The 11,351-nt window shown below is 34.0% G+C and overlaps 1 protein-coding gene across 1 annotated transcript; it reads right to left on the bottom strand.

Annotated features, from left to right (window-relative positions):
• Window positions 1-1,554: 1,554 nt before the first annotated feature.
• RERGL (RERG like) lies at window positions 1,555-10,762 on the bottom strand. The gene is made up of 5 exons (XM_007944444.1): window positions 10,711-10,762; window positions 9,551-9,607; window positions 5,451-5,524; window positions 4,374-4,522; window positions 1,555-1,837 (listed from the first exon to the last, which is right to left on the bottom strand). The coding sequence occupies exons 1-5, from the start codon at window positions 10,760-10,762 to the stop codon at window positions 1,555-1,557; spliced, it is 615 nt and encodes a 204-aa protein (XP_007942635.1).
• Between the last annotated feature and the right edge of the window lie 589 nt (window positions 10,763-11,351).

Here is an 11,351-nt window from a genome sequence, read left to right as displayed (position 1 = left end):
CCTCAGATTCTGCTTTTCAGGTATTCTGTGATCTGTATTAATAACAATAGCATCATCCCCACTGCCAGGCAGAGCACAGTCACCATCAGGTTTCTCAAAGAGGTCTGCACCTCCTCACTTATTCATTCTTTACTTCCTTAGGAATTTTCCTTGAGTTCTCCCAAAGAACATAGTCAGATAATGGACTCTTGAGTTCTCCCAAAGAACATAGTCAGGTGCTATATCAATTCCAAATTTTCCATTTCATAGGAACCTTCCTAAACTATCTTTTATATTACCCCAATACACCATCTTTTCTATTACTTTTAATTTACTTTAGTACATCATCAGGTTTTGATTTCTAAGGAGCAACAAAGCTTTAGATAAGCTCTAGATGTTGCTCCTAAAATGTTAAATCCTGATTCAATAGTTGAGTGTCTCAATGTCAGTGAAGTGTCTTCAATGCAGCCTAATATTCTGTGCCACCCTCAACCCCAGCATATACAACCAAGTCTACTATCATCTGCTTAAGATTTACTTTCACTAAATCCCTAGGTTCTTGCCAATACATATTAACCAAATTGCTTACACTCTCAGTATGACTTGGCTCAGCTGGAACCTGACCATAATTATCAGTTATTTGGCAGAAGACAGGCCTAGGGTTTCACCTTGAAATGCAACAAATGGCTTGAATTCTAGCTCTGTTTAGTAACAAAGCTCAGGACAGCAATAGCAGTAGTACTGGGGTTCCAGAGTTAGACAGTTGAAGAAAATAGTAGTCAAAGTAATCTGAGTGGTTCAAAATGTTATAGCTAATACAAAAACACTTCCCTCAGGGCAGTAATGCCTTCAAGGCTGTATATTTACCAAGCAGTTTTCTTTTTCTACTTTCCTTGTAATATATGTTTCCTGATGAACTAGAATAATCTTGTCATCTGAAAAGAATCTTAGCTATATAAATTACTCTGTGATAATTGCTTTTGTTAGTGCAGCATGCAACAATGAAAGATGAGCTTTGCTGTCATCTGACCAACTACAAACTATGTAGTCATGGGCAATGAATTCAACCTATTAAGGTCTAAGTTATACTACAAATAAAATTTGTGTAATATCAATTAACTTGTTGGTTACTACAAAAACAATTTTAAATCAATGCTTTTCTGTTAAATAGATCAAGAGCTTTCACAAATTGATAAATTAAGTCCTCTTATGTCAGAATTATGAACATAATTATACTTTCTTCAAAAGAAATAAAGTAAACTGCAGCCTATGGAAAGATAAAATTACATAAACTTAGTTTATTTGGCAAGGCAAACTGGATAATACTCCAACAATAGATTATATCAAGTATTACTTTGTGTAATAAATGAAAGGCTACTAAATGTCAAGCTGAGTGATGCACAAACAACCAAAAAAAACCAAACTATTTATTTGAAAATGCAGCTGTAGTTCATGTTTAATTATTTCATATGTCCAAGAGACTTCTTTTAAAAAGTTACACAATGGATAAATTTAATTATTAAGTGAATAATTAAAACCCACTGACATAATAAATCCCCTAGGATCACATGTCTGCTACACAGATTTCCTTCTCTTTCCAAATACATTATTGATTAATTTGGCCATTGATTTAGATCCACTGGGTCTTCTCTTTTCTTTGAGTTTGAAGTTTGTCAGGACGTCCTTGATAATTCTGATAAACATTATTTCCACCTCCAGAGACTGCTCTGCCGCAGACAGCTCACAGAATTGGCATCGGTTATCCAGTGCCAACTTTTGCCCTTCTTCCCAGCCAACTTCTCGCACATGGCAGAGATCTTGCTTGTTGCCAACCAAAAGCACTGCTGATTCCACAGCCCTGAAATACAGATTCCGTGCCAAGATTGGTTTAATAACATTTTTTTAAAAAAATAAGTATATTAATGTTAAAATGACTATGGATATAAAAGAATAAAATTTCATATATATATGTAGTTTGAGATTGTACCATTTATGGCCATGGGTGTGTGTGTGCATAAAGACATATATTCCCACTTATTTATAACAATCTTTTTAGGTGGAATCTAGTAAATGACAAAGAAGCAACAGGCCTTTATGGTATAGGATTTGAAGCAACACAAATATATTCTTGAATCCCAGCTCTGTTTAGAAACAAGGCATCATTGTTACCCTTCTCACTTCCTGTATCCTTATATATATATAAAATGATAAAATAATCATCATCACACAGAATTCTAATGCAGTTAATTGAAATGATGTGTATTAAAAAAATACCTTAGCATGGTGGCTAACAATGGAAGATGCTTACTCATTATTTTTTTTCATTTTCTTTATTGATGAAAGGAAAAGACTAATAAATGCCTATGCATGTACAGTTACTGTAATTGAATAGTCAATTTAGAACTAATTTTCTTAAAGGAAAACTAATGTTCAATGTTCATTCCTGTTTTTCTTTGTTAATAACCATTATAACATGGTCTAAAGAAAATTTAAAATCTCATTTATATTTTTATATTTATATTTTTTCTATGTAAGAAAATGGTTTCTTTGTTAAGAAAATATATTCAGCAAATACTAATATATTCTCTTTGGTTATAGCAAACCACTACTAAAGCAGTTTTATTTGGAGACTATAGTGAGACAAAAATTCACTCCCATCAAGTCAATTCCAACACATAGCAACCCCAATAGGGTTTCCAAAGCTTTACAGGAACAGATTGCCTCATCTTTCAAACCATCAACCTTTTGGTTAACTACTGAATGCCTTACCACAGCGCCACCAGAACTCCTTATTGTCAGGCTACAAGTCCTTATTTGACCTGGAACTCTGCTAAGGTATTTATGTTAGAGAAGAAATGGATAAATTCAGCCCTCAACTCTATCTAAGAAGACATTCCAGATTTCATGAAAAGATAGTTTCCTTCACATGACACTGTGAGTTGTAAAGGTTTGAAAAAGTGTTAGAGGTGATGGACTGTTTTTTGTGTTGATAATATCTATTTCTACTAATTGACAAAATTATTGTAAAGGATAAATGGGGAAATGTAAATGAAAAAGTTTTGAAGGATAAGCCAAAAATATCCAATAATTTTATAAAACAATTCCATTTTTGACTGTCTTAGTCTATCTATGGATTAATAAAGGGAAACACTCTAGAAAGCAGTCATTAAATTTAGGAGATTGCCTGAAAAGTTTTAAATGTAAGTTTCATATTTGCAATAAGTTTGTAAGTGTTCTTGAGTGATTCTTTTGATTTGGAAGAATATCAAAGAAATTTTATTCCAGTCTCTTGCCTAGCTCATTGTGCTTAAATGTAAGATATTTAATATTTGGGACAATAGAGTTCTAAAATATCACTAATATTTTAGGAGATTAATGCTATAAGAGAACTTAGAAAAATCACATCTTTTCCTCCTTTCCTACCACTATCACTGTTACTATCAGAAAAAGTTTTAGAGGCTAAAGTGACTTTCCTAGGATCAATCAGCTAGGAAGAAACTAGAATTTACATTGACTGGCTCCAGGAAAATACCTCATCAATTATTACCCCATGTTTCTCAATACTGAGCATTTTAAATAGACATAAAAAGCATGCATATGAATTTTCAGTAATATTATTTTTTTCTACTTCCCAGAGTACAATGTTAGTTTTGGACTCTAACAACAAAACTATGCTTAAGACAAACACAAAGACTAGCTTACATCAGCATTTTGAACAAAAATAGTTTAAAAGAGAATGGGTAAAACAATAAATAGATAAGGATAATGAAAATGGAAACCTCAGATGCTTAAACTTATATCTAGTAATTCAACAATGGTTTAAGGCACAGTTATTCATTCTTTTATAGTTACTTGTGCCAAACCAATTAACAGTGTAGAATTATTTATCATCTCTTTATTTTGAGAGGTGAAATAGAAAAAAAAAAATATGTCCTTAACCATGGATATTACAAATGGTTTGATTACTCAGTCTGTATGGTGTCGATAGATTGAACAACTAGGAATTGGATTTCACAGGATTCCACATGTAATAAATCTGGATTTATTTAGTATCCTTAACATTTCTGTGGGAATAAAAAGGAAAGATTGTAAATGAACTATCTTGTGTACAGAGAGCCATTATTCTGCAAGTGAGTGTCATGTTAACAATAGGAGCTGCCTTGTAAAAATAGCCATTTACCTAGAGCAAGTAACTGTTTATGTCAGCTAGAATATAAAGTATTCTCATCTTATTCTTTTTACTACATGTGTAACTCCTGTGGAATGAGAAGGTGAATTGTTCAGGGCTGTTAAATTTTGTAATTGGAAGACTATATTAAACTCTTCCTAATGATGCTTACAGCTATATGATGATTTACTAAAAGGGAAGGAGAGAGGGATAAAAAATACCATACCTTTTACAGTGACTAGTTTGTGGCTCCCGAATCCTGTAGATCAGTGCTTTTGCAAAAGCAAAAGAAGACCTGTCACTAATGTCATACACAATGACAAATCCATCTGCCCAATGGAGTTCACTTGTGAGGGAGAATTTTGTTTTCTGTGGCTGAAAATAAACCAAGAACACTGCACATGGTGGTATCTGACATATTTGTATTTTACACTTTAAATGGTTAGTTAATGGAGATCCATTTTACCTAGAACAGACTTCAATAAACAAAATACAGTCACAGAAAATAACACAACAGTGATATTTTCTAAACTGTAATTTTATTTGTCCTTAATTAAAAGTGATTCTTTTTCTTCCTTAATTAAAAGTGATTAAATTTTAAAATACTAGGAAAAAACTATAACAAAGTTATATCTAACTCATTTTATGGCTTTCAGAAAATGTATCTCTACCTTTTCTGAAAATATGTTAAGCTATAATAATCGCTTTTTGAGTTAATCTCCACATACTTGTTTTCAAAGAGATCATATGTTCCACTCATATTAGTAAGTGGAGTATCTGTTGACGTATGGTACTAGATTAAAATCATTTTGTTTACTAATAACAATCCACCCATGGAGTTGTTTTGAAATCTTCTCTCATTTCTATAATCCTATAGATTTCATTTCAACATTTTATATTTAGTGGTTAAAAAGGCTTGCATTCAAAACCTGCCTCTCTTACACTCTACAGACAACTGGCTACTTATAAACACAACTTAGTAAAAATATAAATTGAACTTAAAAGCCATTAAACCATTAACTTCTGATAGCTGCACTGTAACCTGATAGAAATATATTGTGAATTCAGCCTAATATTGATCTTCTAAGTAAATTTGTAATGTCTTAAATTTTGACATATTTTCACAGAGAAGCCAAATAATGGAAGTCATAATAACACTATCAGTAATTTCTCAACATTTTAATAGTCAAGAAGAAAATTTAGTTTTGAGACTGGAAACTTCACTTTTTTTCACCCAATATTCAAATCTTCAAAAAAATAAGTAAATAAAACAGACAAACAAAAAGTGTTTTGTTCTACTTACTTGAGAGCAAGGGTCATATATTTCCAGATTCAGTTGTTTCCCTTCCAAACATAAACATTTATTGTAGATAGATTCTGCAAAAATATGTATATTGATTGACAGTATGGAAATACTTTAGAAGAAACAGTGCACTTATATAGGGATCACCAAAACAAAAAAATAAACTCACTGCCATTAAGTCGTTTCCAACTCATAGTGACCCCCATTGAGTTTCTGAGGCTGTAAATCTTTATGAAAGTAGATAGCCTCATCGTCCTTTCACAGAGCAACTGGTGGGTTTGAACTGCTGACCTTCTGATTAGCAGCCAGATGCTTTATCCGATACACCACCAGAACCTATTATTTGGATCACAGTCTGGCAAATTCAGCCAGTCATATTTTAGTGAAGTAGTGCAGTCATTTTTTCTCCATTTTGCTGACTAAAACCTGTATTCGATACATTTCCTCATATATATGCTGTTTTATATTTTTATATTTTACATTTCTATATCGTGAAAGTTTTCTTCTTTACCATATACAATGGTCAACAAATATGCTGCATTTATTCTAAATTAAAAATCCTTCATATTCCACAGTCCTTTTGAATCATTGCACTATTTCTCTGCTGGCCTTTAAAGTAAAATGTGTACATACTTTGTATCCAGTTCCTCTCCCTCTATGCTCTTTAAACCATTCCAGTCAGGCTTTAGCCCTATTGTTGTTGTTGTTGTTGTTATGTGCCATCGAGTCAGACCTGACTCATAGCGACCCCTCCTTGGGTTTCCGAGGCAGTATCACTATGGAAGTAGATTGCCCCATCTTCCTTCCGAGGAGTGGCTGGCGGGTTTGAACTGCCAGCCTTCTGGTTAGCAGTCAAGTGCCTTAGCCACTATGCTACCAGAGCTCCCTTAGCCCTATTACTCTTGACTAAATTAAGTCTTGCTATTATGTTGACTAGACTAGACTCAGAGATCAGTTGTGTGTGAGATCTTACTTGTAGCATTAATGTGCTTGGTTAAGTTTGCCTCTTTAAAACATTTCCTTCACATGCCTAAAAGCAACACATTCTTTGTTTTTTCTCTTTACTCATACTTGTTCCTTCTTAATCTTTTTTGCTTTTCCCACATCCAGACATGGATCTAGTTCTTGTAGCTCTTCTCTATCTCTATGCACTTCCTTGCTGATCTGGTCCAGCCCCAAGCCTTTATATACCTTTTATGGCTGGTGAACCACAGTTTATAGCTCAGACTTCTTCTCTGAACTCCAAACTCAAAGGAAAATCTGCTTTTGAACATCTGCAATTAGATATCTGATAGCATCTCAATTTTAACACACCTAAAATTGAAACTCCACTCTCTTGAAATGGCTGGATCTTCTACAATGTTCCAGCCATTAAATGACATCTCCACAACTCCAGTTTGTCAGGCCAAAAACCTTAAAGTGAATCATGATTCTTTCTCTTATACTCCGTATTTATTTTATTAAAATTTCTTTTACTCTACCTTCAAAATATATTTTCTGAGGCAGCATCTTCTGACCTCCTCTAACTACACATGAGGAAGATAGATCCACCACCAACAAGTCAAGGCCTGTTCCTATGAGGCCAGACATGCTGCCATCCTCCAGCTCTCTTACCATCTTGACACCAACCGTACTTCCCGCAGTACCCACCACCTCTCTGCTGGGTTTGATAATTGACTTGATAATTCACTTCAGTGGCCACACAAGACTCACAGATTGTGGGGTTTATTTGGGAAGCAACAGGCTACAACTCAAGTTTAAGAACATGTTCAGTGTCTCTCAGCAGCTGGCCATCTCCCTCAGCAGGCCATTTCCCTCAGTATCTCTCAGTAGCACATGTTTCTCTCAGCAGCATGTTTCACTCACATCTCGCTGTCAGCAGCACATCTCTTTCAGCAGTACATCTCTCTCAACCAGCAGTCAGAGAGACTCCTTCTGCCTCTAGGAGGGCTCCTTTTTAATCTGGCAGAATAGCCAAAATGAACCAATCCCAACATCTCAGAGTTCTACACACCTGAGAGAGTGAACGTCCCAGAAGACTGCTTCCTACTGCTCCAACAGAAATACCTCAGGTGGATAACTTTAACAATCAAGAGCTACTGAGTTGCTCACAACAAATTCCACCACAGAGTTTACAAAGAGTCTGGCTAGAAAAGCCACACCATGTAATTTACTGTATTGAAAATCTGAATATATGTCACCATCTCATTGTTACTAGTCTAATCCAAGCCACTATTGTTTCTTGCCTAGATTATTACAAACTCTTCTAACTTTTTTTTTTTCATCATTCCCCCTGACATCTCTCTTGTTATGTGTTTATTCTCAACACAGGGATTTAAGTAAACCCTGTAAACAGATAATATCACATCTTTGATAAAATCATTCCAATGGATCTCCCTTAATCTCACTTGGATTAAAACCAAAGCTTTTAAAATGCCAGATAATGTACCTCATGATCAATCCCACATTACTGCTCTGACATCAATAGGCCCCTCTGCCTTTTCTGTCTTGCATTTTCTGTACTCTAGCTATACTGGTCTCCATAGCATTTTTCAAATTTCTCACAAAGTTCCTGTCTCAGAAAGTTGGTATTTGACGTTCCATCTGTCTGCAATGTAATCCCCCAGATATCTTCCTGGCTCAATCCTCACTGTCTTCAGTTCTTTGCTCAAATGTCACCATTTCAGTGAGTTTTGCCCTGACCATCCTGTTTTAAATTGCCTACCTCATATCTGTGTCATTCCCCAGTCTTGCTTTATTTTCTTCATAGCATTTATCATCAAATGGCATAATTTGTAAACCCATGAGAGCTTGGATATCTATCTTTTTTAGTTCAGGTCTATACCCTCTCCACCTAGAAGAGTATCTGGCACAGAGTAGCTGCTAAATAAATAAATGAACAAATGCATTTATTTGTCACTAGTCTTTGAGCATCTGTAATAAAATATCTGCTTCTACACACAATGACATGCTAACACAAAATCATGGCTCATCCTGGTAAATCTGTAATTCATAGTAGTACAATATAGCAGATGTTTGGGGAGTCAACTTCAAAGAGTTAAGAATAAATTTTAAAATCCTTCTGGGCTACATTTAATAAAACTTGTTATAGCTTCATTAAACTTTAAAATATGTTTTCAGACTTTTTTTTTACATTTCATAAGCTTACTACTGGCTGTGAACCACAAAATTTCCTTCTAGACATTTGAAAATATCCAGTTTCAAACCTTAAAGACTTCCAGCAAGGGTAACTAACTCTTAATTTTTTTAGAGTGTTTCTTATTGACCCTTCTAGCCTAGATTTACCAGATAGAGTCGTTTTTGAGAGCTTGTCTTCACATAGCGGTGGACTTTTGATCAAAATGTTTCTAAGTCTGATTAATTGAAATGCAACTGTCAGAAACATGTGATTATTTTATTTCTTTACATAATTGTATCTTACAAATGATTAAGGTAAAGGTTTTCTCCTTTTTGGTTTTATTGCTTTGTTTTCTTGTTGTAGTTGCCTTAGTTAGCTCTGATATATTTTCTTATACCTGACTCCTAACTTGTGTGCAATACTGACCTTTTTGGCTGAGGCCGTTGCCCTAAGGAATGAATTAGAATTTATTTTATATATTTCTTCTTCTATAATCACTTTCAAGCACTTGCCCTAAAATGTCCACAATGACCTATGTCAAATGTATGTAGGGAACAACACAACATAATTCTTTAAATTTATTTTCTGAAATATATTTTATAAAGTTATATTCTAAAATAACTCTACCTCATGGACTCAGGTTAAGATTTTTTTGTTTGATTCTCATGGGAAAGCACACAATCATTTTAGAACAGTATTAATGCTATTCAGTCCTGGATTTTGAAACCAACTAACTTTTTAATCCATCTAACTTAACATCAAATTGAGTGAATTTTATCATAAAACAACATTCAACTCAAGTATAATACCTATTTTGTCATTTTTAACCAAAATCTGTAAGTAAATAAGATGCATAGAGGATGAAAACTGCAGATTCTATCAAAATGTTTCTCTGAACTTAATTGTGATTTCATTATGATGCTGATATTGTAAAGTAAAAAAGTCTATGGAAGTGACTTACCGAAATTAGATGCATATTCTCCAATGAATCTCTTGGTAAGAAACCTTACTATAAGGGCTGCAAAATAAACAAGCTGGATTGAGGGTCTTTTCTGTTTAGAATATAGATAATTTAGGTGTGTACAATGAGATGTTTTATCTTTCAAATCAAAAATGCCAAACATTAATGAAGACTTTAAAGACTTTACTTAATTCTGATCTAAATAAGAGCCATCAAGATTTCTATTTTATAACCATAATGATTAGAGTGCTAACAAGAATGTGATCTTATAGTGCTGCGTGTTCAAATGACTATGTAATTAATTCATGAATGCAAATACATAAGGAAAATTACCTTTCACAACAGAAACAGATTTCTCATTAAAATTGAGATGCAAGAACTATGATATCTGTTTATTTTCTGTATCAGATTAAATCTGGCTCTAAGGGCTCACATGTCAGGAGTAACAAAGAGACTACCATACATTTGCAGTTGTTTAAGGGTATATTATTGGGTTTAAAAATCTGAGAAATAGATAAAGGGTCTCTAGTGTGGGTTTATTTTATTGCAGCGTCTGGGTCTGACCAGTTGTTAAGGTCCATTTGGCTTAGGTGGCTCCAGTGGTGGCATCTTCATCACCATTAGAATGTGGGAGGAAAAAAAAAGTGACTTCTAAAGTTAGGGCAATTTCTAAAGTTGCTTAGTTCCAAGATCCACAAAGTCATGCCTCTAAAGTTCTTCAATCTCAGGAATGCTTATTTAACAATTAAATCATACATAGGTCTCCATGCATCTGTCTCCACACTTAGTCTCACGGCAGAGTGTTTTCAAGGTGATTTTTTGGACACTGGTATTCACCAGCGCGGGCAGGTGTGTGGAGGTGAGAGTAGATGAAAGAGAGATGAGGCAGTTTCCTGTCACTCCTATGAATTTTAAACATTAGAGGAGCAAGACACATATTAGTATCAAAGTTAATTTGCTATAACTTCTTATAAGTTTATAGTTATTTGCTTATAAAAATGAAAATTATTCATAAAAAATGTGCATATCATCCCAGTGAGTGTTTGAAAAACTAATATATATCTGTATATATATATATATATATATATATATATATATACAGACATATAAATCACTCTTTTTGCATTCTGCATTATACTATAGAAAACATCACAACTCACCAGATTTGCCTGTTCCTTTACCACCCAAGATAGCGAGCTTCACATCAATCATCTTCCTTCTCTGCTCCTTTTGATCAGTCTGTCTTCTGGAACTATGCTGACTTCAACCAAACATGTTTTTGTCAATTTCCTTTTTATTGCTGGTCTCATTCCTCTAAGGTCAACTCCGCCCCATACTCTAGCCATCCAATAATAACTTTAAAAATGTTTTTCTGGAGTAGTTCTCAACATACTCCATTTTTGTGTTATAAACATTAAAAACTACTGTTTAGACACTAGAGCTTTTAAGCCCATAGTTATGCACTTATCCCAGAGGCTCAACTACCAGTTTTTAGTTCTGTGTACCTGGGATCTGCCTTCTCCAAGGCCCTAAAAAAATGATTTATTTCATTAAGAAAGTTTTTAGGGAATGAGTAACCATCCATAAATAAAAAATATTTATTTTTATTTGATCAGTTTTGCTTTTTCTATTAATATCTGAGCCTATATCTTTTAGGGTTTCTAATGTGAAAGGCAAGGGGGGTAAATTAACTCTGTCATGAAAAGAAATGACAGAAAGAATAGCACAGCTACCTAGGATGTATTAGTTTGAGATTGATGACAATGCAAATGGGTATACAGATCATGATTTTGAGTCATAG

This window comes from Orycteropus afer, unplaced genomic scaffold, assembly GCF_000298275.1.
Source record: "Orycteropus afer afer isolate SDZICR_OR568_19922 unplaced genomic scaffold, OryAfe1.0 scaffold00126, whole genome shotgun sequence".
Taxonomy (NCBI): domain Eukaryota; kingdom Metazoa; phylum Chordata; class Mammalia; order Tubulidentata; family Orycteropodidae; genus Orycteropus; species Orycteropus afer.
Note: the sequence above shows the minus strand (reverse complement) of the source record. Positions and strands in the feature narration are given on the sequence as shown.